General features: G+C 55.5%; 1 protein-coding gene across 1 annotated transcript in view; it reads right to left on the bottom strand.

The window, feature by feature from the left end:
* Window positions 1-508: 508 nt before the first annotated feature.
* The window catches only part of CRHR1 (corticotropin releasing hormone receptor 1), a 53,396-nt gene continuing 27,369 nt past the window's right edge, over window positions 509-26,535 (bottom strand). Inside the window, exons 3-13 of the mRNA XM_027518272.1 lie at window positions 19,147-19,266; window positions 14,046-14,131; window positions 7,430-7,536; window positions 6,178-6,298; window positions 5,801-5,954; window positions 5,473-5,533; window positions 3,319-3,391; window positions 2,969-3,054; window positions 2,596-2,731; window positions 2,366-2,407; window positions 509-1,776 (exon numbers count right to left, since the gene is read on the bottom strand). Coding sequence (XP_027374073.1) covers window positions 1,636-1,776; window positions 2,366-2,407; window positions 2,596-2,731; window positions 2,969-3,054; window positions 3,319-3,391; window positions 5,473-5,533; window positions 5,801-5,954; window positions 6,178-6,298; window positions 7,430-7,536; window positions 14,046-14,131; window positions 19,147-19,266 — 1,127 coding nt within the window. The 3' untranslated portion in view covers window positions 509-1,635. The remainder of the gene's footprint in view (window positions 1,777-2,365; window positions 2,408-2,595; window positions 2,732-2,968; window positions 3,055-3,318; window positions 3,392-5,472; window positions 5,534-5,800; window positions 5,955-6,177; window positions 6,299-7,429; window positions 7,537-14,045; window positions 14,132-19,146; window positions 19,267-26,535) is intronic.

Here is a 26,535-nt window from a genome sequence, read left to right as displayed (position 1 = left end):
GACTGAGCTACCGTCGACCGTGGTGGTGGGCATGTGCACCCCTGCCCTGGAGTTGGTTCTTGAAGCCTTGTCTCCTGGTCTGCTTCTGGGGTTTCCATGCTGAGACAGCACTCAAGCCTGTACAGCCTCCCCTGCTTCTTAGCTCTTTTCTGTTTCCAGCCCAGCTCCTCCCCTGGGGCTGAGACACGAGGGTGCCCAGTCCCACCGCCGCACCTCTGCTCAGGCTGCAGCCTGCTCACGGAGTCCTCCGTCTGCATGGTTTGCCCACAGCCCTTCTCCCTACAATTCACCCTCTTACGAGAGCTGCCCTTATTCCCTGGGCCCCACGACCCACACCCTTCTAAGTCCTCTCCTAGCCTCAGGGGCCCCCTAGGGCCCCATCCCTGGCAGATGTGAGGGTGCCATCGGTGCCCCAGCCACACAGTGGCCCTAAAGGCTGAAAGTGGCTTCTGTTTCTTTGGGATGCCCTCCCAAGCCAGCCCTGGCACACACAAGGCCTTCACAAGTGCTGGTTGAAAGATAAATAATATAATTTACACCAGCCACCCCCATCTCCCAGCCCCAGCCCCCAAAGTCCTGCTCTGGCTGTCCAGTCCCTCTGGATGTGGCTGGCTCTTTACCTGGGGTGTAAGCGGCCAGCTGGCTGGTGCTCTGGGGAACTCAGGGCAGGGAGGGGCCAGCACCCCACCCCCTTCTATTTTGGCTTAGCTAGTGATGCCATCCCAGAGGTCATCCAAGGGCCACAGGGCCCCTTTGGCCAGCAGAGGGGTTGGGTCCCAGAGGCCGGGTCACTGAAGCCAGTGGGCTGGGTGGCCCCGGCATTCTCTGCCCCCTTCAAAGGGAGGCTGGCTTTGGTGGGGGCACACACTGGCTTCTGTCACCCTCCCACATCCCCATCATCTCACAAAGGGGGGACACCTGGGGCAGGAGGCTAAGGACGGGGAGCCTGTGTGGGGTGGGCAGCAGTAAAGGTCCAAGGGTGTGAGGCAGCGAGGCAGGGCGTTTCTGGTGGCAGGGCCATGGGGTCAGATGACTGGTGTTTGGGAGGATTTCAGTTATACAGCCTGATGTCTGAAGATGCCATCTGATTTCTAACAATGTCTCCAGGGCTTCTGACAACAGAGCCTTGGTTCCCAGTGGTGCAGTGCTGCTAAGGCCTGGAGGCATCCTCATGGTGGCCTGGATGCTGTGACGAGAGTTTCCCATGATGCCTGTGGGGCAGCGAATGGGCCCCTACAGTCTCTGAGGACATCCTGGGGTCTCCAGTGGGCTGTCATCTTGTGCTCTGAAGGGACTCGTGTGCAGCTTTGGATTCCCCACCGTCCAGCTCCCAGGCTGCGTGTCCAGTCCATTTTCCAGGGAAGATGGGGGCAGAGAGAAGCCAGAGGCCCTGGGCCCAGCCCAGGCCTATAGGCTATTTTCCACTCATCTTGTGGCCCTGACTGCTGCCAAAGGCCTGGAACTTCTGCTCAGCTGGGGGTTGGGGAGGGGCCTCCCGGGCTCTCAGCGCCAGCTGAGCCTGGGGGTAGAGGGTGTGGGAGGGAGCTGGTCCCCTCCACAGACAGGGTGGCCGGCTAAGCCCGGCGGCCATCTCCCCAGCCGTAGATCTCGGGGGCCGGTCCGTGGCCCTCCAGCTCACACTGCTGTGGACTGCTTGATGCTGTGAAAGCTGACACGGGTGGGGGAGGTGGGGATGGACATGGCGCGAGCCACGCGGGCACGGATTGAGTGCTTGTCCTGCCAGCGGTGCCACCTCTTCCGGATGGCAGAGCGGACCTGTGGGTACACAGCAGAGCACAGGGTCTGAGCCCGGGTTTCAAACCCCCGCTCCCACCCCCACAAGCAGCCATCCAGGGAGCCACCTAGGAAGGGCAGCATTGACATCATCACCATCGTTGATTTGCATATTTGTTAGGACAGTTTTCTCAAGCGTTATGAGGAAGGGGTGCCTTTTTTGAATCCACCCAAAGGTGCCATATTCCCTTGGCCATGAAGAATCTCTACCCTCAACCCACACATGTCTGCCCTCAACCTCCTGCCCTAGGGCTCAGCTTCCTGGTTTTACAACCCATTTCACAGACTCATTGATGAAACTGGAGTCCCAGCTTCTGACCCCCTACACCCACTGCTAAGAAGCGGGCTTGTTACTGCAGCAGCTGAGTGGCAAGTGGCAGGGACCCTCCCGGAACTCCCAACAATATCCCTGTAGGGGCTGGTAGCTGGGAGGAGGAAGCCAGGGGAGAGAACCAGGAGAACGGAGTGGGGAGGACGGAGTTGGTGTGTGGCAGGCAGGAGGCAGCTACAGACAGCCTCTGGTCTCAGCAGGTCTCCTGCCGTCCTGAGTTCTGGGGCCCCGGGTCCTCACCTCGCTGTTGAGGAAGCAGTAGAACACAGACACGAAGAAGCCCTGGGGTGGAGGGAAGGCGGGTCAAGGGACTGGGGCAGGCGTGGCCTCACCCAGGCTCAGAGTTGCCCCCAACCTCCTGCCCTTCCAGGCCCCTGCCTGGGAGAATCCCCACCCAAAGAGGAACAGGGAACAGGCAGGGGGACAGGCCGGGGCTGGGAGGCTGGGTGGGGTGGGGGAGGGGTGGGTACCTGGAAAGATTCCAGGAAGGAGTTGAAGTAGATGAAGACGACCCTGGAGACCTCGTCCTCCCCAGGGTTCACGAAGAACAGCATGTACGTGATGCCCAGGAGGGGGAGCAGCACCAGAGTGGCCTTCACAGCCTTCCTGAGGGTGAGGGGTGGGAAGGAGGCCCAGAGTCACAGCCCATCCCAGGAAGGAACTGGAGCCTGGCACTTGGTGAACAGGACTGGGTCTGGGGGAGGGTTGTAGCACATCCTTGGAATGTCTGAGACAGGGGCGGAGCTGGGGTTTCAGGAGGGACTCTCAGGCCTGGGGGGAAACCCTGGGTCAGAGGTGGGGTCTTTGAAGCCCCCCACGGGTGGGGGAGGCAGGTCTGGTTACCTGTACTGAATGGTCTCAGAGGTGGTGGATGCCCGGAGTTTGGTCATGAGGATGCGGACGATGTTGAAAAGGAAGATGAAATTGATCTGTAATTTGACACACAATGGAATGGCCTGGGCATGGTGTGTGCAACATGCTGGTGGGAAGGTGGGGGACAGGACAGGGACTCAGCTGTCCTGGGTCTGGCCTCTGCCACCCTGCTTCTCTCCCTCTTATCTGTGTGAGCCCAGCACAAGCCTGGCCCCGTGCCCCCTACCTCTAGGCAGAGGAAAACTTTCAGTCCATGGTAAGTACTGCTGGCCTCTCCCCACTGCGCCCCGCCCCCACCGCCCTCCTACCCAGGTTCTTACCAGCAGGACCAAGATCATCGGGCCCTGGTAGATGTAGTCAGTGTACACCCCAGGCCTTTTGCCAAACCAGCACCTGGAAGGCCACAGAAATAAGAGGAGAAGGGTCATCTGGATCCAGTTCAGTAGCATGAGGGAGGAGCCGCACTGGGCCGGGGAGGAACTGGGGCCAAAAGCCAGGATCTGGGTGCCCCGCTTCTAACCCGGGCAGAAGGTCAAGATCCCACCACAACGCCTCAGTTATTCCATCTGCAGAATGGACAGCATCCTTTGAGATGTAAAGCTGGAATCGGGCACTGTGGCAGGGAGGGGGATTGTGGGAAAGCCCGCTGAATAGAATAGGCATGGGCCCAACACACACGGTCCCCACTGTAGCTCTGGCACATGCCCAAAAGGGGACCTTCCCTGTACCTGTCATGCAGTCACTCCCCACCCCAGTAGCTAACACCTGCCACGAGAGGCAGAGTTGCTTTGCATTTTTGTGATGTCACCTCCAGCAAGAGCTAGGGCGATCTGGGGAGTGGGTTGGTGTGGGGCACGTTGGGAAGTCCTAGATCCTTGTGCAGAGACGCTATACTCTCATCACGAGAGTCCACAGTAGCTAGAAATCATGATGCTTCCATAAACAGGAAACTGAAACCTCTTGACTTTTTCAAGGTTGGAGACAAGTTCAAGTTTTCAAAAGGACCAAAGGCAAACTGTCCTGGGGCCAGGTCCAGTCCTTGGCCCTGGGGTCTGCAGGTTCTCTCAGGTCTCCCACCTGCATCCCTTCTGATGCAGTGCAAGCATCTTACCACAAGGTGGAGCTCTAGAGACGCTCAGACGGACTTTCCGCCAAACTCAGCCATCCTTTTGGCTCCAAGATGCGCCCAGATGCACACACTGGGCAGGTTTTTGAAACCCGTCCTCTCTTCCCTGTACTCACCTGCACACCTTCAGGCACAGGATTTACAATGCTCCTGCTCTGGGACCCAGGTCGCCATCCTGGGAATCACTGCCAGGCCCCTAGTTCTGTCAGCTGCCCTCGACGCCCAGCCCAGGCCCCCACCCCACCAGTTACGCATATACAGAGAGAGCCACAGCCAGGCTGGGCCGGAGTCAGGAAGGATCACCTTGATAAATGTGTATATAATTTTCCAGGCTCCTTGTCAGGGTTGGACGGGAACAGCCACGGTGATGGAGGCAGCCTGGAACCCCAGTCAGACAGTGGGTTCCTGAGGACACTTTGACAAAGAAGATTCTGGCACATCCCCTGGCCTTCTCAAAGTCCACTTTTTCTGCCTCTCTCTTACAGTGGTTCTTAAGTTTAGCTTCATATTAGAATCAGCTGGGCAGGTTTAAAAACTCCTGGTGCCCAGATGACACTTCAGACCAATGACATCCAACTCTCTGGAGGGCAAGACTGGCCATCAGTACTTTTTAAAGCTTCCCAGGTGATTCTAATGTGAGCCAAGGCTGAAAACCACAGCACCAGAAGTGAAGTTTTCAGGGGCAACTGGAAACACCTGCTTCTATTTAAATACAGCTCAAGACTTGAAAGATGGAAGGAATCTCTGAGATTGGATCAGTTTCTATTAAATCCACATAACCTTTTGCTAAAACATGTCTTTATTAATAGAAAACATTTATACGCATTTCCTATGTGTCAGACTCTATTCTAAATGCTTGATATATATATATATATATATATATATATTAATTCATGTCATTCCCCTAACAACTCTTTGAGGGAAGGCACTATTATGAGGACGCCCATTTTGCAGATGAGAAAACTGAGGCACATTATAGGAACTGCCCCAAGGTCATAAAGCTACCTAGTGATGGAGTCACAATTCATAACCTGGGTGGTTTGGCTCCAGGGACTTCCAGTAACCTTTAGTCTGTTCTGCTTGTCATGAAAGCCGAGACAGGTAAAGAGCCTGTCCTGTTGACAGCCTCAACCCACCTGTCCAGCCCCACCTCAGGCAGAGCATTGCTAGGGATCCACAGATTGAGTCTGACCTCCAGGAGCCTCCCCACATGGATAAAGAAATTGTGGCCCTGATGGGGAAGCTGACACGGCTGAAGGTCCTTGGGGAGGGTCAGGCATAGCTGGGCTGGGAACCTGGGCCTTGGGGCTCAGGGGGCCCTGAGGGCAGTGAAGAGGAAGTGACTTACTTCTCATTGTCGTAGTACAGCTTCCCAATGGCCCAGGCCACAATGATGGGGAAAGGCACACCTGGGGGGAGACCGGTGTCAGAGGACCTGTCAGTGGAGTCTGCGGGATGCAGACCTGGAAGACCCCAGCACAGCCCAGGGCCTGGAGGTGGGCAGGGGTCTCCCAGGTACTCACTGGCTCATCACGCCTCCTTTGAAATGTTCCCACTGTCCCCGACCCCAGGTAGGGACGAAGGGCTGTGTGCACACCCCACCACCCTCACCTGGCCTGACCCGGGCCTGGGTTGGGGGAGGACGGCCCAGTCGGGGCAGGGGGCTGGCCGCTCACCCCAGCCGATGCAGATAAACATCCACTTGCGCAGCCGGTCTGTGGAGTACGTGAGCACGATGGCCGTGTGCAGGTAGCAGCCCTCGCCGAACATCCAGAAGAAGTTGGTCACGTGGAAGTAGTTGTAGGCAGCTGTCACCAGCCTGCACCAGCCCTGCCGCCCACCCCATCGGAGGTGATGATTAACCAAGGGGGGTGGGGATGCGAGGAAACAGCAGCCTACCCTGGGCCTGGGGCCTCCTCCGGGCAGGATGGGGGCACCCCTGGGATCCACTCTGGCACTATGGGCTCCAAGGCCTGGTTCCCGTCCCTGCTCCTCCAGGGCCGCCCCACCCAGACCCTTCCTCTGACCCTGGGCCTGCCCCCCCAGGACACACCACGTTGCTCTGATGGACTTCGGGGCTCATGGTGAGCTGGACCACGAACCACGTGGCATTGCGCAGGATGAAGGCTGAGATGAGGTTCCAGTGGATGATGTTTCTCAGGCACCGGATGCTCCTGGGGGCAGCAGAGGCGGGTGGGTGACAGGAGGCAGAGGAGGAGGGAGAAGATGAGGGATAGGCCGCCAGCATCACTCCAGCCCAGATGTATGGAGGGGCAGCTGAGGCTCCGAGCAGGGGGAGGTGGCTAACCCCACTTCATACTGGGAGGTGGCATCAGAGGCTCTCTTTACATCACAGGTCCCTTCCTAATTGTGGCCTGCCCAGACCTAAGCAGGGGCTTCCCTGATAGCTCAGTTGGTAAAGAATCCACCTGCAATACAGGAGACCCCAGTTCGATTCCGATCAGGAGGATCCGCTAGAGAAGGGATAGGCTACCCACTCCAGTATTCTTGGGCTTCCCTTCTGGCTCAGCTGGTAAAGAATCTACCTGCAAGATGGGAGACCTGGATTTGATCCCTGGGTTGGAAAGATCCCCTGGAGAAGGGAAAGGCTACTTTCCTTCCACTCCAGTTTTCTGGCCTGGAGAATTCCACAGACTGTAGTCCATGGGGTCACAAAGAGCCGGACACGACTGAGCGACTTTCACTTCACTTCATGTCACCTCAGACCTAAGCTCTGGGACAGAGCTTGCCACATGGCCAGCGCTGAAGGGACCAGGGGCTGCTTGCCAACTGGAATGCCCTTCTCCCACGGGCATCCCTCTCTCCTTGTAGCTCCAGGTTTGAGGTTCAGCCTCCAGCGAGATGGCTCCCTCCCAGTTCAGCCCTGATGCTCAGCCCATTCTCACCCCCCATTCCTGGCACAGACCCAGCCAGTGTTTCCACCTGCATCCTTGGCAGTCGTGCTGGGCCCAGGCAGGTTCAAATCCAAAGGTGGGGCTCCACCTTCCTGGTCGGCCAAATGCATGCAGCAGTCCAGACTGAGTGGGTGACTCCAGGAGAGCCTGGGCTTTGGCCAACCCCTTCCCCTCTCGTGACCCCAGTCACTGGCAGGGGTACAGAAGTGACCCTGCCAGATGCTCCAAGAGACCTGGGACATCTGTATTTGTCACCTTGTCCCATGAAGTGAGGGGGCAGGACTCCCCTTTCCCAGCAGCCCCTACCCAAACTGCCTCTTGTTATCTTACTTCTCTGCCCCGCTCAAGGCCCAGGGGGCTGGGCGGGGGGCAGTGCCAGGGCCTCCTCACCTGAGCCGCAGAAAGAGGACAAAGGCCACCAGGAGGGCCGCCAGGGAGATGCAGTGGCCTAGGTAGTTGATGATGACGGCGATGTGGTAGTGCACCTTGCTCTTCTTCTGAGGTAAGAGAGAGGGGAGGGGCAGAGGTGAGACCCCGGCACCGCTGCACCCCCACCCACGGGCGGTGCCAGGACAACCACACCCCCGGGTGCCTGTGATGATGACAGTTAGCCCTTCCTGAGCCTGCTACGCATCAGGCGTGGCCCTAGAGCAGTGCCGCCCCATCTGAGTCTTGTCTGTCCCCAAATCCCATGCTCTGTGTGCTGCTCTGGGCTGTGGGGAAAATATCAGTTAATGTGAAATCTCCACCTACCAGAGGCTTCCCCCACCCCGCGTGCACAAACGTGCGTGCACAGATCACAGCTGCGTTCTCACACTCACGTCTCCATCCAGTCCCAACACTTGCGGGTGCAGACCCCAAGCCCCAGGACTCCTCCTATTCGGAGTCGAGTCACCATCTTCTCCATCACTCCTAAACCCCTCCCGCCGCAATTCAAGCCCGCTCCTATCAGCGACCAGCGGGGAAGGCAGTCGCTGTGGACTAGCATCCACAGAATCATTTGAAACCTTAAAAAAAATCTCTAGGCACCATAACTTGCTTCCTGGGTTGGCCCCAGAGGTCTGCTCCAAGTCACTGGAGTCCTCTCTCAGGACTAAAACAAAGTTCCCTATGTTATTACTTAATTCATTTCATTCACACCACAGCCCCCTTTCCAATTGCCGTACACTCCCTGAGCGTTGAAGCCTTCCTGTTTACAGAGTATTTTCATATCACCACAGCCCCCTTTCCAATTGCCGTACACTCCCTGAGCGTTGAAGCCTTCCTGTTTACAGAGTATTTTCATATCTGTCATCCTGTCAAACCCTCAGGGCAATGCTGGGGAAGAACTGGTAGGAGGTCTGTATATTATTTTGCAGAAAAACAGGCCTAGAAATACATGGACTTGTTTGAGGTCTCTCAACTTCAAACCACCTCTCACCTTCACGCACAGATTGGCAAGGTGCTGAGGCAGCAAACGGGTCCCCACCCATGATAGGGCTCCCCACCGGTGGTCCTCAGTGCCCAGCGTCTGCAGACTCCTGACCCTGCGAGAGCAAGGGCCCCTTTCACCCTATTCTAGGTCCCAAGAGGAAAGAGGCTAGAAACCAGAGCATGGCACAGTGGGGCCCCGGGACGGTGTGTCAAATGCAGGAGGAAAAAATGGGTGTTGGAAAGTGAAAGTCGCTCTGTCGTGTCCAACTCTTTGCAACCCCAAGGACTATACAGCCCATGGAAATCTCCAGGCCAGAATACTGGAGTGGGTAGCCTTTCCCTTTTCCAGGGGATCTTCCCAACCCAGGGATTGAACCCAGGTCTCCCGCATTGCAGGCAGATTCTTTACCGCCTTTCCGGAGAGGGGATTGCTGTTAACCTCTCCCTCCCTCACCCTTCCCAGGTTCTGGGGTGGGGCCTGGACATTATGAGGCATAGAAACCAGCAAATACTGAGAAAAAGACGAGCCCAAAGGAAGACTTCTTTGCCCTTTTGAAGCCACCAGAGCTCCTCCTGACTCTCCCTGGACCCTCTTGTTGGAATTCCAGAATCCATGGGCGTCAGACCTAATCCCAAGGGATCAAGTCCAGCTGTACCCATTTTCCAGATGAGAAGATTGAGGCCCAAACTCCCCCCCCCCCCACCCAAGGACGAGGGTACCTCTGCAGCAAGATACCTAGCAGGCATGTGAGAAGGGGTGAAGCCCTCCCTCCCCTGCTCTCCCCAGCCCCTTCTGCACTGAAGGAGCACCCTCACCCAAGAAGGGGCTGGGCAGCTGTTCTAGGGGCTGGTTTTCCTGGAAGAGGTTTTCAGGAACATGACAGATCACATTACCAGCTCAGGCCCTGAAGGGCTGAGACCCACCGAGGTGAAAATGGATGGGGGTGGGCAGAGGGTATCCATTGCCATCATATAAATGCGCATGGGGCAGGGGGACACATCTCTGAGTGCTTGGAGGTAGATGCCTATTCCAGAGACTCCAGCAGATATGCACATATCCAGGCTGTCTGGAACTGATATTTAATTTCCTTTTATTAAATTTTCCACAAATCCATGCTGCAAAGCCCCTGGGTAAAGACAGTGTCTGCGGAGCCCAGAAAGGGTGACACCTCTGATACATGTACTGCCCAGGGAAGGGGGCAACCATGTCAGGGAGGCCCTTCACTGCCCCCTAGAGCAGGCTGGGCCAGAGTGCTTTGGCTTAGGGTGGGATGTGTCATTTATTAACCACCTACTGCATGCTGGGCACCATGCCAGGGGCTTTACAGACATCACTGCTTTTCTTTCTCACAACTGCCCTCTGAGACTGTTTTCTGTCCCCATTTTTCCAGTTGAAGAGGGTGCATAATTGGCCCAGTGGCCAGGGCCAACATCAGCATCCAGGTCTCCCTGGCCTTACAGAACCTCCTTTCAGTCCCCGCAGTGTGTTCCTTGGGGGATAAGCATGGACTGCAAACAGAGCCAATGTCTTCATCCTGGACTCAGAATTCTTGGGGAGCTTCTACAGGGAGGTTGGGGGCTTATGAGGGGTTTTCTCCACTGAGGCTGAAAGGGGGAGAATTGGGCCAAACCATCCAGGTGCCACCTCTGCCTGACTCCTGGAGCTGGGCCAAGGAGGGCCCAGGCTGGGTTTGAGTCCTGCTTCCCACCTGCCACATCAGCCTAATGTAATGTGAGAAACAGCAAGGCAACGGGGGCAGGGGAGGGGGGTACAGTGCAGAGGGAGTCTGAGAAGACAGCTGGAGAGATGACAGGGTCACCCTGAAAGATGGCCAGCATCACTGGGAGAAATGGCCCACCATCCCCAAAAGCTAGTCAGTGATACCCTGAGAGGTGTTCAAGTTCACCCAGAGAGAACAGCTGGCAACATCCTAGAGACACCCAGTGACACTCCAAGAGACCCTGATGACACCCTGAGAGATACCCTCCTGAGAGAAAGCCACCATTAACTGCAGAAGCAGCTGGGATGCCCAAAGGACAGGTGGACACAGCCAGTCCCTGGGGACCTGAGTGATACTCTGTCCTGTCCAGTTTGGGGACCTGAAGCTGGCAGGTACCCTGAGGAGGGTGGCACTGGGTGGAGGCCACTCTGCTGTGCCCGCACGACCAGACTCTCTGCAAGAAACCCCCGGTCCAGTGTCAGACCTGAACCGATGCCTTTTCGGGATGTGTGATGGGTTCTCTCTGCCAGGTGCCCACTGCCCGGGCCAAGTACCCTGTCTGCCCTCTCTCCCACCCCCTCCTGCCCCATTTTTGTGGCTCTTCCTCCCCACTGCCCTGGGTTTCCAGAGCTGCTCTCTGACTCCACCCCTGGGCCCTCCAGCCCCTTGCTCCCCAAACAGTGGTCTCCAGACCTGCAACATCAGCATCATCTAGGAGCTCACAGGAATCTTAAGAAATGCAGTCTGAAGCCCCACCCCAGACCCACTGAGTCAGAATCTTCATCTGAGCAAGTTCAACCAGGGCTTTTCAGAAGCCCTGGTTGAACCAACGCCCTCTGTGAGCCGTGAACGCCAGCCCACAAGCCTACACCCTCAGAGTCCCTTTCCTATCCCATCAAAGGGTGTCCCAGGATGTGCTGGAGTCCAGGGCAACCTGTGCTCAGGGTGTGTGCAAGTGACAAGGGAGGTGGGGGAGGGGATGTGGACGAGAGAGTTGTCTGGGGCAGTGGGGGTGGGGGGTGTCTGCAGTGGAGGGAGACAAATGTGTGTGGGGGAGGGGGCAGGAGGTGCTGGGGGTGGGGTGGGGTCAGTGTAGGGGCTGGCCCATGCTTCAAGCAAGCTCCCCAAGTTGGGGGTTGTCCCTGGTGGTGATGGCTGTGGGCAGGTCTCCGCCCTGGCCTGGCCTCTGCGCGCCCTCGCAAGTCCCATTTCACAGGCAGCCGTTCTGCGAATCCATTATCTGCAGTTCCCCCAGGGGCGGTGGCGCTTAATTAGGGCTGAGCCCGGCCCAGGGCTGAGAAACCGGCGGCTCCATTTAATTGGCGACTTTTCTCTTCCTCTTTGCAGTAGCTCCAGGAGGGGACGGGAATCCTGGGAGTGGCGAGGGGTCTGGCGAGGCGGGCGGGCAGAAGAGGATGGCGTTTTCACTAATTAAATTAATTGATTACCCAGAGTGCTAGGCAAAGGGGCCAGCAGGGGCTGCCGTGGAAAGGGTGGGCGGGGCAAGCCGGGCGGGGGTGAGGGCTGCCACCAGACAAAGGGGGTGCCCGTGTCACCTATGAACTCATCCATGATCCCTCATCACCCCGTTCTCCAGGTGAACACTACAACCTCCCCGGAGCGCAGGTGATGAGAGCAAGAAGGGTGGCGGATGGATGGAGCGCCCTCTACAGGCCAAGGCTCAGGCGGACACCAGCCTCCCTCCCCTAGGCGGCAGAGATGGTACAGAATAGCTCTTCCGCCTTTTACACACCAGGAAGCTGAGGCTTACTGAGAGTTACCTGCCCAGGTACAGGTGCTGAAACCAGAATCCAAATCTCAAAGCTCCTGCCGCCAACAGCCTCGTGCTGTTCCCCTTATACTGCCAAAGAGGGGCGTGGTGAGAAACTGGCGCTTCCTAATTCTTCTCCCCCCGAGCCCGCTGGTGGAGAGAGCGAGAGACTGAGCCCTGGCAGAAGGGATGGGGGCTGCAGGATGGAGAGAAGGAAAGGCTGAGGGCAGCTGACCTCTGCCCCTGAGTCTTTGAAGGGTGCTGGGAACAAGGCAGTTGCTGAGGGTCCCCCAACTAGAAGGTCAGCCAACTAGAAGGAAGGGGCTTAAATTAGAGCAGGAGAGATTTGGGGGGCCGTGAATGTCCTCTGACATTCAGGAAGCTTCCATGCAGGGGGCAGCGGGGGAGGTCGAAAGCAGCGGTGGCGTCTCCAGCTTTGCAGACTCCAAGAAGGGGACAGACGCCTGCTCCTCTGGGGCGGAGGAGAGGTGTCTGTCCTCAGACAGGAGGTTGGTAACCTCTGATTGGAGACACTTGGTCAGCCTCAGGCTCTGCAGACCCAGTGCGTGTGTGCGTGCTAAGTCGCTTCAGTTGTGTCTGACTCTTTGTGACCCCATGAACTGTAGCCCACCAGGCTCCTCTGTCCATGGGATTTCCCAGGCAAGAATACTGGAGTGGGTTGCCATGCCCTCCTCCAGGGGATCGTCCTGACCCAGTGATCAAACCGAGTCTCCTGAGGCTCCTGCACTGCAGGTGGGTTCTTTGCACAGAGCCAGCAGGGCAGCTCTTAGGACAATTAAAGCGCAGGGTGGTACTGCACAGAGTACCATGGACCTGCATGCAGCCTGGTACTGCCCATGTACCACAACTACTGAAGCCTGTGCGCCCTAGAGCCTGTGCTCTGCAACAAGAAAGCAGCCCCAGAACACCGCAACTAGGAAAAAAGCCCGCTGAGCAACGGAGATCCAGAGCAGCCAAAAATAAATAAATTTTAAAAGTTATTAAAAAAAAGATGGGATGGAGGGTCCACAAGGTCTCTTTCAATTTAGATCATTTAGGCACTGGAATTCTCCGAACTGCCACACCAGTAGCCTGGGGCCTTTGGACAACTTGGGGCGTCTTCCATCTGCCCTTTGCCCACTTTTTCTTCCAGCTCCATGACCCCCACCTTCCTCAGCATCCACTGGAGGATGAAGATGCAGGTGAGGGGTCAGGGCTCAGAGGTGGCAGCAACAGCAGGGCAACAGACATGCCCGTGTGTCTGCCAAACGTCACCCTTGAAAGATTCTTCACAGCAGCGCTGTTTGTCATAACCAAAGACTGAGAACAAAGACGGGTTAACTAAGCTATCTGTACATCTGTACAGTGTGATATTATGCAAATGTGAAAAAAAGAATGAAGACGCTCTTTAGGCACTTACACGGAACAATCACCAAGATGGATGATTACGTGAAAAAAGCAAGGTGTCGAACATGTATAATCTACAAAGTTTGGGTGAAAAACACACAAAAAGGAATAAATCTACATAATTGCATGTCTGTGCAGAGACTGTCTCTGAAAGAATACTTAAGAAACTGGCAAAATGGTTACCGCTGGGCGGGGTAGAGGGAACCCAGTGACTCGGACGCGGCTGGGAGGGAGACTTTTCTGTTTTCCCATTTGTACCTTTTGAATTTTGTATTAGGTGTGAGCAGCATCTTTCTCAAAAATATTTAAATATTTAAAAGGCTCTTCAAGGGCTTTTTCCAGCTCCATGGCTCCCCCTACTCGCATCCTGGATCCTGAGGGGGGACCCTGGCCAGACCTGGATGTGTCGCTCAGGTGGGTGGGGAAGAACACAGATGAGAACCGGCTCCAGTGAGGAAGGAAGGAATGGAGGCTCAACTCACCGCTGTCAGAGCCCACCCGCTGCCCTCTCAGCTCATGCTCCCTCGGGCGTGCCTGCTCACGGCTGGCCTAGATCTGGCTCCCCAGTCGCCTTCTCTCTGCAGGGCATGGACACCAGCCTCTGGCTCCCCACCCTGTCGGGCCAGTAGCAGGCACAGAGCCGCGCCGGGGGCCCAGGCCCAGGCCTCAGTGGGCAGCTGGCTTGGAGCCTCACCTCCTCGCTGAGGATCTCTTGGCACTCGGAGTAGTTCACGCGGGCGGCCCACGTGCCATTGGCCAGGCACTCCCGGTAGCCGTTGTCTGGAAAAAGAAGGGCAAGTCAGAATGACCCCAGGCTCCTCTCCCAAAGAGGAGTAACCCGAGCGTCTATCTACCTGCCATTCGTATGTCCATCTACCTGTCCATCTGGGGCAGCCCAGGGGCCGGCTTGCTGGGGGGCCCTAGGTTGAAGCTGGGGAGAGGGGCTTTCTTATTATCTCCATCTTCCTGCCTCTTTCTGCCATTGGCCCCCAACAGAGGTACAGTGGTGACCCCAAAGGCTGCCCATGGGGCCACGGCTGTGCCCACCCACGCTGGCACGATCACACCCATGGGACTGGCCCAGGGGCAGAGGCCTGACTGGCTCACTGGGCTGTCTCCTCGCAGGCCCCAGTGTGAGGCAGATTACACGGTGGGCGCCCTGCTGAGAAACCTCCCATTTTAGGCTCTCACATGGCAGCAAAGCTGAGGGTGAGTCCTGATGACTCAGTTCTCACTCTCGAGGCCGGGCGTGATGCGGAAGGTGTGTGGTGGCAGCTTGCGTGGCACAGTGCACTGACAGGCTTCGTAGGGCAGGACTCACCAGGGTAAGCTACCCCCTGGGGGGTCCTCACGTGGCAGGCTTTCACAGGGCGTGGGGCTCACAGGGCAGGGGACAGGGAAGGTCTCCAGGCTGCCATTTCCCTACAGCTGGCCTCATGTTGGAGGGTCACATGGTGCGAGCAAGCACGGTGGGCAGAAGATGACAGGTGGCCGGAGATGAGGGGTGTGCTGGGGGATGTCAGGGGAGTGGGTCACGTTAGCAAGTATTTTATTATTAAGATCTGGTTGAACAGGCTCCCAGCCTGGCACTTGGGAAAAAAGACAGGAGAGTGGCTGGAGGAAGGGCAAGAGGTCCAGGCTACCACCAGGCTGGAAGCCAGAATGCGTCACTTCCGAAGGACATCGGGAATCGCCTGAGGTCTAAATCGAGGCTGGCTAAAGGGCTCTGGGACACTCTCTTTCCTGCCCACTCTCTGGGGACACCGGGGCCCTGATGCCCAGGCGGGAGGGATCCGAGGGACATTCACATCTTGACCTTTTTCTCCTTTGCTGGGAGAGGTCACTCTGCCCCACTCTGGACCCCTCTTAGGCATTGGTGGCTCTAAATATGTTTTCTTGAGTGAATTCTGGCCCTGACTCCAGGCAGCGCTGGCTGGAAGAGCCTTGAGCCATTTCCACCAGAGCCCCTCCCCTCTGGAGGGCTCTCCATGGTTCACACTAACCTGCATGTCACATCTCCACCCCAGCAGGGCTGGAGGAGGGCGGGGGAAGCTGCGGACCCCAGTCCCCAAGCCTGGAGCCCTGCAGGGGCAGAGGACCCCACAGGAGGCAGATGGGGGCCCCTGCTGCATGAGTAGCATCGGTCAGGTCGCCTCCTGGGACGCTCTCCTCATGTGCAAGAGGGAGGGCTACATCAGCCGATCCCCAGGGTGCCACCCAGCCGGGGACATGTCTCTGCTGGCAGCACCAGACAAGAGGGAGAGGATGGGGCCATGTGTTGGGGGGGTGGGGGTGGGATTTGCTGCCGCTTGCCTGGGAGCGGGAACCTTTGCCTGGCTCTCCCTCCTCTCTAAACCCCGCTCCTTGGCCCTTCTGCTCAGAGGCTGCTCGCCCATAGCACCAGCGGGGAAATGAGGCTAAGTGGATTTTTAAAGCTCTGCTCAGCTTCCCTGCCATTGGACCCAAGTCCCGGCAGAGCTGAGCCCTTGGGCAGAGCTGAAGATGCTGCTCATTCCCTCCTAATTGCTAAATGAGAGAGAAGTTAGCAGAGGGCTGAGGGCTCCATGGCTGGGGTTTCAGGGAGGCCTAGGGGGAGGCAAGGGAGCTGGGGAATCCTATGTGTCTGCGGTGGATGGGAGGTGCCTTGGACCAGAGGCTGTTCCCAGATGTCTACAAACAAAGGGACTTGGTGCCAGAGAATCTGGTGGGAAGGAGCATGAGGGCAGAGGAGGGGGCGTTGCCTTAAGAGAGGCAGCACACTATAGTGTTAAGAACTCGTCACCCAGACAGGGCTTCCCAGGTGGTACAGTGGTGAAGAACCCGCCTGCCAATGCAGGAGATGTAAGACACGTGAGTTCAATACTGGGATCGCAAAGATCCTCTGGAGGAGGGTATGGCAACCCACTCCAGTATTCTTGCCTGGGAAATCCCATGGACAGAGGAGCCTGCTGGGCTACAGTCCATAGGATCGCACAGAGTTGGACATGACTGTGGCGATTTAGCACAGCACCCAGATAGCCTGGGTTCAAATCCTGGCAGCACCCTTTACTAGCTCTGTGACCTCGGACGAGTCCTTCAGCCTCTCCGCTTCCTTATCTGCAAGATAGGAATGATCTTAACAAGAGTTCCTGCTCAATGGTTGAGGGGCGTTTTTAGTTGACACATACAGGGTATGTGGAGCTCTACTTGGCATGTGGTGTGAGCTGTTGCTTTTATTATTATTGTCTTGGAGCTATATTTATACAACCTTACATAAGATTCATAATATGTCACTGTCGCTATCAAAGGAGGCACAGGTCCGGGAGGCACCCCCTTGCCTCAAGCCCCTCCTTTTGAATGCAGGTGGGGCAGGAGCCTGGAGTCCCTCCCAGGCTGGATCATCTGGAGGGAGCAGGCTCTGGTGGGAAGTGAGGTGATCCCGCAAGAAAACAGGCCCAACAGGCAGCATGAAGTTTCCAGGGAGGATGCGACCTCCTTGTCTTTAATTGCTGAGCTGAGCATTCCTCCTGGAGAATCACGGGAAAATTGATATTTTTGGAAATACTTCCCATCCCTTTGAAGATCAGATACAGCGGGAAGGAGGGCATTGGGGAGAAGGCCTAGACATCCTGGAAGCACCTCCTCAGTAAACGAATTAATTGGTGCCTAATGATTAGGTACAAATCTGGGTTCCCAGTCACCCCTGATTACGCGGTGTTTCTCATCATTGTGACAGGGGAGGCACCTGGAAAGGGGAGTCTCCTAGCCCTGCCCCCACCTCAAGGAACCATCACCTCCTCCTGCTCTTCTCCTGGGATCACAGATGGAAGAGCAAAGGAGCCAAGAGGACACTTCGGCCAAACCTCCCACCCATCCTGCAGGTGGAGAAACTGAGGCCCCAGGCAGGGCCAGTTGCAGAGAGCTCCTTAACCAGTTGTGGGTGGAGTTGGGACTAGAACCCAGGACTCCTGGCTTCCACTCAAAGGCAGGGCTGACAAATCGAGGAGCATGTGTCTAGGCACTAAAGGTGTATTCGGAGCAGGGGGTGTCAAGTTGTCCTTGGGGACAAGATTGGGGACAGTTCATGGGGAGTGGCCAGGGCTGGCTACAAAGGTAGGTCACACGGTAGCCACAGAGAAGGAACCACAGAAAGGCTGACTCTGAGCAAGGGTGTGACAGGGTCGGATGAGAAACTGGGGCTGGAGAGTGAGGTACCTTGAACCGGGGCAGCGGCACTGGGGATGGAAGGCAGGGAGGGTCAGACGTGAGAGTCACCCTGGAGGCGGGACTGACAGGACCTGGTGCTGTTACGAGCGGGGTTGCGGGGCTCCCTCTGGAAGTAGCCCCCCATCCCCCAACATACACCAGCCCTAATGTTGCCTCCCTCCAGGGAGCTCTGGGGCCGGGCACCCAGCCGGCTGAGTGGAGGAGCAGGAGGGCTCTGGTTTCCCAGCTCCAGTGCCACCTCCAAGCTTTGGGACCTTGGGCGATTTCCGTCTTGCTGCCTCCATTTCCTAATGGTAAAAGGGGCCCAACTAAGTTGGAGGTTGGCAGGATGAGCACCCCAAACTTTTCTTCAGGCCCTTCTGCCCTTCCTCCTACTTACATTCTCCTCACACCTCCTCCAGGCTCTCTTCTCCTCCTGGGTCCAGGGTGCGGTTGCAGACACACAAGGCTGCGTGGTCTGGCTGTTCCAGCCTCCTGACCAGTCCCAACACCTCCCCAGGGCCCTCCCCACCCCTCCTGGACTGTGGCCCCCAACCCTAGCCCCCTTAATCCAGCTGGTAAAAAGGGGAGGGGCAGGAGAAGGAAATTGAGAGTTTTGAGCTGGACAAAGTCTTAAGAAGCTGTGTTGTCCAGCCCTCTCCATCCTCAGATGAGGGGCCAGAGGACCATAAAAGACGGGGAAAAAATGTGCTAAAGGTCACACAATTATCTGGTATCTGAGATCACCCTCTGTCCCCTCTTTGGGCTCTAAGCTCAGGCCCACCAGACCCCAAAGGCCCACCCAGGGCCCCCCCCCCCCCCCCGCCCCTCCCTCAGACAGGTCAGGGCCCTTGGCCTGCAGCTGTTGCTCTCTTGATAAGCAGGGGCTGTGAGTCATTGACAGGGGAGAGCAAATTAATTCTGAGGGTGACAGGTGGCATAGCAAGAAGCTGCAAAGCCTGGAGGTGGAGGCTCAGGGCCCAAGGGGAGCAGGGTGTTTATGTGAGGATCAAGTATCTGAACAAGCCCTGCCCGGGTCAGTTCTCCTCTGTCCCCACCCCACTTGTGGGCCTGCCTGCAAGGGCAAGCCCCCTGCCTGTGGATCTAAAACGCTGAGTCCCCTACCTCATGGCTGGAGGACACTGGGTAGGCCTGGGAACTTCTCTGAGCAAAGTTGGGGCTACTCTGATGACCCCTGCCCTACCTCACGGCTCATGCCAACATTAACCCAGTAGGTCAACTGCAGAGGAAAGTGTCAGACAGACCTGGATGCAAATTCCAGCTTCACCTCTTACCAGCAGGTGATCTTGGGCAACTTCCCTAACCTCTCTGAACCTCGGAGGTCTTAATTATATAACATAGTTGCCTTAATTATATAACATAGTTACATGTAGCATCTTCCAGAGTATTGCTGAGTGCCCCCAGTAAACAGCAGAGTGCCCAGTAGAGCACAGAGCTGGCCTTTGGTCAATGGCAGCTGTACCCATGAACGGTATTGGTATTATCATTGTCACTGTCAGTACTGTTTTCCCCACCTCCAACAAGCCCCCAGTTCTCCGCATCCTGTCCCACCTCCCAGGAGACGGTCTACCTTTCTCAGGCTTCCTTACTTGTGGTATTGTAGCGGACGCCGTAGAAATAAGCGGGACAAGGTCGAACTACCAGCTGCCCTGCAGGACTCTGGGGCCAGCAGGTACCAATAAGGTCCACGGAAGCATTGCACTGCAGTCCTGGAGGCAGAGACGGCTGGTGAGACAGAGCAACATCCCCACTCCAGTGTCCCCCCAGCTGGTCCACATTCACACACCAACTGAGGACAAGACAGCAATGACCCCAGTGCGGAGATGAGCTCTTTTTCTGCAGAGGAGATACCAAGGGAAGGAATCTGAATTTGATCCTATGGCACTAGGGAGCCAATGTGGGTTCCAGAGCAGAGGAGGAACAGGGACACTGGGGTGGTGTTAAAGCTGAGGTCCTGGCTGGCATTTAGAGGAAGGCTGGACATGCTCCAGGTCCCCTGCTCTGTAGTCTGAGGACACTTCTCTTGGCCCTGCACTTGGTGTAGACTGGAGCGCTCAGAATTCACAGCCTGGAACAGCTTGGAAGAAACCCAGCCAATCCCCGACTCAGTCCCCTCACACACCTCTAGAACCAAACCCCATCTGCTCTGAACCTGTAGGAACCAGTTGAAAGAAGTTGGCCCACCTTCCAGCTCACCTGATAACCACAATCACTGAACATTTGTGTTCTAATCTATGCTAGGAAAGGACTGGCTGAGAGGGATCATGGAGAAAAAAAGGAGAGAGACACTATGTGGGGAATTACTGAACTAGTAATTTGGAACCCAGGCTTCAGACTGGGCTCTGCTACTCATTTGCTGTGTGAGCACAGGCAAATCACTTGCCGCCTCTGGGCCTGAGTGTCTTTATCAATAATGATGTAGTTGGATCTGATCAGAAATTCTTAATCTCAGTCCACTGGAAATTTTACAGGTTCTTACCGACTTTGAAATTTAATGAAAAATTTGTTCTATACATGCATTTTAATTGGGAAAGGGACCATGGCTTTCATTAGATTCTCAAAGGGAGTCTGTGACTCAAAAAAGGGTATAAACAACTGGACTAGAAAGCGGATGTCAAAATCCCCTTCCAAATGTTTGCCCTTAATTGGAAATTAAGAGCTTTTGGAGTCGTGTGTGTGTGTGTGTGTGTGTGTGCACAGGCACAGTGGAGCAGAGTTGAAGTCACAGTAACACTTCTGGAGGGCAGGGGGCTTTTGGTCTCCAACAGGTGGGGGCTGGGCTAAGGACAGTCCTGGCCCCTCTCCTGATGCTGCCCCTTCTTTCTCCCCTTTCCAGGCCCTCTCCTCTCGAGGCTGTCACACCAGTCCTATGGAGGCCCAGTGTGTCCATCACGATGGGAGTGGGTTAATAACTCAAGACTGGCCCTAGAATGTACAGATAAGCCGGGGAGAGCCATGAACCAATGAAGGGCAGCATCATCAGTGCAGGGCATCAGCAGCTGCCAAGCCCTACAGGGGTCTGCCTGCCATCCCCTCCCCAGCCAAGCCTGTAGCCAGGCTCTCAGGAAACAGCACTGGGTAGACTGGCGTCCCTTCCCGGCTGAACGCAACACGAGTGCTGAGTGACCCTTGTACCAAATGCTGGTTTTTCTTTCTAATCAAAGCTATTCATAGGGTGTGCGGGCAAGTCCAGGCTCAAGGGACAGAGGCCTTGAGGCCAAGTGTTTTAACTGAAAGAGAAAGAAATTGGAATTGGGGCTTGACACAAGGAGACGACGACTAGCCAGGCGGTGGAGTTGGGTCAAGCCCTGGCGCTGTGCCACCATGGCGCCTCCATGAATGGCACCACAGAGAGGTGCTGGGGGTAGGGCAGTGAGGAAAGCAGGTTGAGATTTTAATCTGCCTTGGGTCCCGCGGATAGAGCTGAGCCCGGAGAAGGGGAGAAGCCGCAGGTGTGTGGCTGTGGGGAGGGAGGGATAACATTATGGACCGTGCTGTTTTTTCAAAGCCCTTCTTCGTGTATTTTGTTTGCTCCTCATCCACCCTGCAATGCCATTATTCCCCCTAAAAACTTACAAATTTGTTATTCCCTTTTTACAGATGGGAAAACTGAGGCCCAGGGAAGTTAAGTGACTTGCCCAAGGCCATAAGCCAATGAATGAAAGAACCAAGCCTCTTCACCAGGTGCTTTGGACTCTAAATCGAGTACTCTATTATAACCACATTGCGTGCCAATCTGGGGGGTGGGACAATCAAGGAGGCAGTAGGGAAAGCAGCAGTATTTACTGAGAGCTGACTGAGTGCCAGGCAACTGCCAAGTGCTTTGTATCTTCCTATATATCTACACGGGCTTCCCTGGTGGCTCAGACGGTAAAGAATCTGCCTGCAATGCAGAAGACCTGGATTCAATCCCTGGGTTGGAAAGATCCCCTGGAGAAAGGAATAAGACTACCTACTCCAGTATTCTCGCCTGGAGAATTTCATGGACAGAAGAGCCTGGTGGGCTACAGTCCATGGGGTTGCAAAGAGTCTGACACCACTGAGCGACTAACACTTTGACTTTTCGTATATCTACATCTGACTGAATAACCTTCCTCAATAGATGGTTCATTCACTCACACATTCACAGTTTAGGCTCTGGGAGCTTTAAATGGAATGTCACGAGCGGCACCTGGGACTTGCCTAAGGCACACTATCAGTGTAGCTTCTCTACCTCCCCACCCTTTCTCTCTCCTGCCCTGGACAGTTCCCCAGCACCCCTTCAACACAGGCAGGTAACCACTAGGCACCAGCCACAGCCAAGACCAGCCCAGAGCCAAGGCAGAAACCCACTGCTCAGCTGATGGCCCTCCTGGTCTCCAGGACCAGGTCTCAGCCAGTGGTCAGAGGCCTGACCCCTCCCACAGTTAGTCGGGATATGCGAGTGGGAGGGGCCAAGGGAGAAGCCTTTTGCCCCTAGTCTGTGGTACAGATTAGGATTCCATAGCACCTAATATGGGCCTCACACCATCTGCCAACGTGGGTGCTCATTCTCCCCATTTTACAGATAAGAAAATTGACGCCCAGCTAATTGTTTATCCTTAGTCACACAGACACTAAGAGGCAGAAGTGGGTTTTCACGCCTGCCCTGGGCTCTTTCCACTGCACCACAGCGGTGCCCAGTCTGAGCAATTGGCCCTCACAGCATTTGGTTGGGCCCGTCCCTGTGCCCTGGGTTCCTCCGCAGTCTCCCTCCCTCCCTCATCCTGTGAAGCTCACAAAAGGCTGCACGGAGCTGGCATGGGGGGAACATTGCAGCAGACGTGACCTTTACATTAACAGCCCAGAAAATCCTGCAGGGAATGAATGTCTGTGTGCGAGACGGGGAGAAAGGGAGACAGGCAGCGAGAATGAAGAAGAGAAACCAAATGCAAGGGGCCAGGAGACGATGTTGCCCCTACCTCCGGAATAAAAGGCCGGCTAGCTGGCCTGGGGTCCGGGCGGGGGTGGGGGTGAGGGTTGGGTGGGCAGGGTCTGAGGGAAGGAGGAGCCAAGAAGCCAAGAAGGGCCAATCAGGAGCGGAGACCAGCTCTGACTCCCAAATACAGGCTAGAAAGTTCAAAGTCCGGGTTGGCCCCTAGATTTTAGGGAGCGGATGGATGGAGACCGGAGAGGTAGAGAGCGAAAAGAGGAAGGAAGGAAAAGGGCTGCAACCTCTGAAGGGGAAGGGTGCGCAGGATTTGAGGGGCTGGGGTAAAAACCTTTGTCGAACACCGCTTCCCTTGTGGCTCAGCTGATAAGGAATCCGCCTGCAATGCGGGAGACGTGGGTTCGATCCCTGGGTTTGGGAAGATCCCCTGGAGAAGGGCAATGTGAAAGGCACTGATGAAATTCATGCCACCTATTCAATTCACTTCACCACTTTGAGAAGAATAGAGCGTGGGGTGGGAGGGAAGCGGGGGAAAAAGGAGGAGAGAGAGGGTGAGAGAGGACATAGGAGACAAGATCTGAGAATAAAACAGGGAGAAGCGGACAGAAAGCCAGGAGAACAAGATACAGAGAACAATAATTTCAGAGGGGTGGGGGTGGGGAGGACCTGGATCTTCTAGTTGGAAAGGGGAGAAGGAAGGAAAGGAAGCCCTGGTGTCAGTCAGTATGGGGGCTGTAAGGACCTGGAGGTCAGGGCTGTTGGACTGTGATTACTGGAACAATATCCTTTCCCTACAGGTCCCACTGGACTTTGCTCGTAGCTCAGACGGTAAAGAATCTGCTTGCAGTGCAGGAGACCCAGGTTCAATCCCTGGGTCAGGCAGCTATTCACCCCAGTATTCTTGCATGGAGAATTCCATGGACAGAGGAGCCTGGCAGGGTTACAGTCCATGGGGCCCCAAAGAGTCGGACATGACAGAGACTTCAGTAAGCACAGGTCCCAATGGTACAAATGCCCAATCTCTCCTGCACTCCTGGGGGATATTTTCCCACTTTAATATCATAGTTCTGGGGGTGAGAAACAGTTTGGACCAGAGTAAACCAGCCTTGCAAATAGCCAAGCAGAATTACCAGTCAGCAGCATGAAGCCTGAGTTACTTTTAGGAGCCAACTCCTCCCCACTTCAACCCATCCCATGGAGCCCCTCCTGGTCCATAAGGTAATGGATGTGGAGGAATAAAGACTTTACTCTTTATTCACAAGTTTCTCCTGACCGCCTAAGAAACACTGTAGGAGCTGGGGATACAGTGCCTGTTCTAGGAGCTAGGATACAGTAATGAATAAAATAAATACCCTTCCATCAGTCTACAGGGTTGGAGGGTGGGACTGTGTGTGCATACAGACATAAAGTGGGGCTTCTCTCGTGGCTCATGGTAAAGAATCTGCCTGCCAATGCAGGAGACCTGGGTTCGATTCCTGGGTCGGGAAGATTCCCTGGAGAAGGAAATGGCTACCCACTCCAGTATTCTTGCCTGGGAAATGCCATGGACAGAGGAGCCTGGCAAGCTGTAGTCCCTGGGGTCCCAAAGAGTCAGACATGACTTAGGGACTAAACAACAACAACAACAATAGACATGAACAGATAAAGACTGACAGGAGGGGAGTTCCCCGGTGGTCTAGTGGTTAGGATTCAATACTTCCACTGCTGTGCCCAGGGTTCAGTCCCTGGTCAGGCAACTGAGATCCCACAAGAGTTCCCACAAGCCAAGCAGCAAAAAAAAAAAAAAGAGAGAGAGACTGAGAGCTATTTTGATTTGGTCCTAACATTAAGCAGGGACCCAACAGAAGTGAGAGAGGGAACTCTGTGCATAGCTGGGGAGTGGGCAGAGAGTGTTCTAGGAAGAGGGACCAGCAAGTCCCTGAGGCAGGTGTGTGCTCAGCGTATCTGAGGTGTTAACACTCCTGTCACGTGGTGGCTCACCTCCTCACTCATGGGGAACCTAGATCCCTCAGAGTTTTTTCTGGGGACAGGGGAGTGGGGCCAGGTAGTGCATGAAACTGGTCCTGCATCTTCCTCCTTCCCCACACATGCCCAGAGCAGACATGGGGGCGTGGGGGCCCGTGGTCAGCCTGCCCCAGATCCCTGCGGATGGAGGGAAGAGGAGAGAGGAACAGCATGAAACACTCCCACCTGCTTCTGAAAACTCCTGCTGAGTCAGAGTCCTAGGGGAACTGCTCTAATGAATAAATAAGAACCCTTTGAAGGCGGCCTATTTAAAATTGTGCGCAACTGGGCACTGGGCTCTTCCCCTAGATGGATCATATAGTTCCCTTTCCATTGTGTTCAGGAGCCAAATGTGCTCAGCAGACCTTTTTCCATGGTAGATAACTTCCGAGGAAGACTGGAACCTGGTTCCTGTCTCTAGTTATGTCGAGTCTCCCACTGGGGGCTTCTGAATGAGCCGGTTAGGTGGGCACTTGGCAGGAGCCCTGTAGCTGGGAAGCCCAGCCCCCTGTTTGGTTTAAGCCCAGGAGAGGAGCTCAGCCAAGGCCGCCCAGAGGGGTCAGCAGGTGGCCCAAGGGCAATCTCTGAAACACACGTGCTTGCCCTTTCTGGGAAGCTGCTGCTAGGATGAACGGGCAAGGGCTCTGCCTGGGTCACCTGGGAGGGAGAAGCCGGGCCTAGAGTCTTTGGTCTTTGCTCAGCCATCTTGCCATTGGGCTGTGACCTCCTCGACTGGGCAGAATAGAAAGATGCCTTTGTATGGCGTGTGATTCCTCAGGACATGTGTGTGGGAGCCTCCTACCCTGTGGGCTCTTCATTTTTGCATTTCTGGCACCCAGTACAGTGTCAGGAACATAGCAGGGCCTAAGGAAGACTGGGGGCTGTGTATAAACCCAGTATAGGTATGGGACACTGCAGGAGTGACTCTGCACCCCAGATGACTGACCAGCAGGCCCTGGATACCATGCCTCTCTGGGTGACCACATACACAGTGGTGAAAATGTCCAGAATCAGGCCCATCTGATTCAAATCTTAGGGCTAGTGCTTAGTAACCGTGTGTGCTCGGGCAAGTTACTTAACCTCTCTGAGCTGTAGGTTCCTAGTCTGTAAGATGATGATAAAAATACTTGCTAACAATATTGTTGTGATGATTGAATGAAAGTACTTAGAATGGAGTCTGACATATAATAGCCACTAAGTATATCTTTGTTGTTGTTTTGTTTAGTTGCTCAGTCGTGTCCAGCTCTTTGGGACACCATGGACTATAGCCTGCCAGGCTCCTCTGTCCATGAGATTTCCCAGGCAAGAATACTGGAGTGGGTTGCCGTTTCCTTCTCTAGGGGATCTTCCTGACCCAGGGATCGAACCCAAGTCTCCTGCATTGGCAGGTGGACTCTTTACCACTAAGCTGCCAGGGAAGCCCAAGAAAATATTAGCTATCATTATTTACTATTATCACTCATGACCTTCAGACAGGGGATTACCCTGGGTCCTTGTCAGCAATATGATTTCCATGTGTTTCTGATGTTCACTGGTCAATAATTCTATTACTTTCTGGCATCATCATATTCATACCATTATTTTATACGTTTCCAAGTCTGTGGTCTGCCACATAATGGAGCCTTAACCCTGGGGACGCACTTTCTCCCTGCTCCTGGCATGTGAGAGGCCCCCAAAGGCCCCAGCTCAATGCCAGCCACCCCAGGCCAGACGCCCATCCATCTGTCTCAGTCCCTCCACCCCACCCTCACCATCTGTCTCTACCAGTGCCCGTCGGTCTGGGTAGGTCTTAGTGCTGGAAGACAAATAGCCTGTTTTCAGAGGCTGCTGTGGAGGGTGATGGACTGCGTGCCCTGAAGCCAGGCAGATTGGGCTGGGGGCAGGGACATGGGGTACAAATCATCAGGGAATGGATGGCATTCATCACGCCCCGCTGCCTCCGAGGACTGATGACTCCGTCATAGGCTCAGGAATGTCACTGTGCAGGAGCACACAAGGCAAGTTAAAGGAGACTGACCTGCCCCCCCCCTCCTCCCCCCGCCATCAGTGCACAGGGCCTGGGGCA

This window comes from Bos indicus x Bos taurus, chromosome 19 (assembly GCF_003369695.1).
Source record: "Bos indicus x Bos taurus breed Angus x Brahman F1 hybrid chromosome 19, Bos_hybrid_MaternalHap_v2.0, whole genome shotgun sequence".
In the NCBI taxonomy this organism is placed as follows: domain Eukaryota; kingdom Metazoa; phylum Chordata; class Mammalia; order Artiodactyla; family Bovidae; genus Bos; species Bos indicus x Bos taurus.
This window is presented reverse-complemented; position numbering and strand designations above follow the sequence as displayed.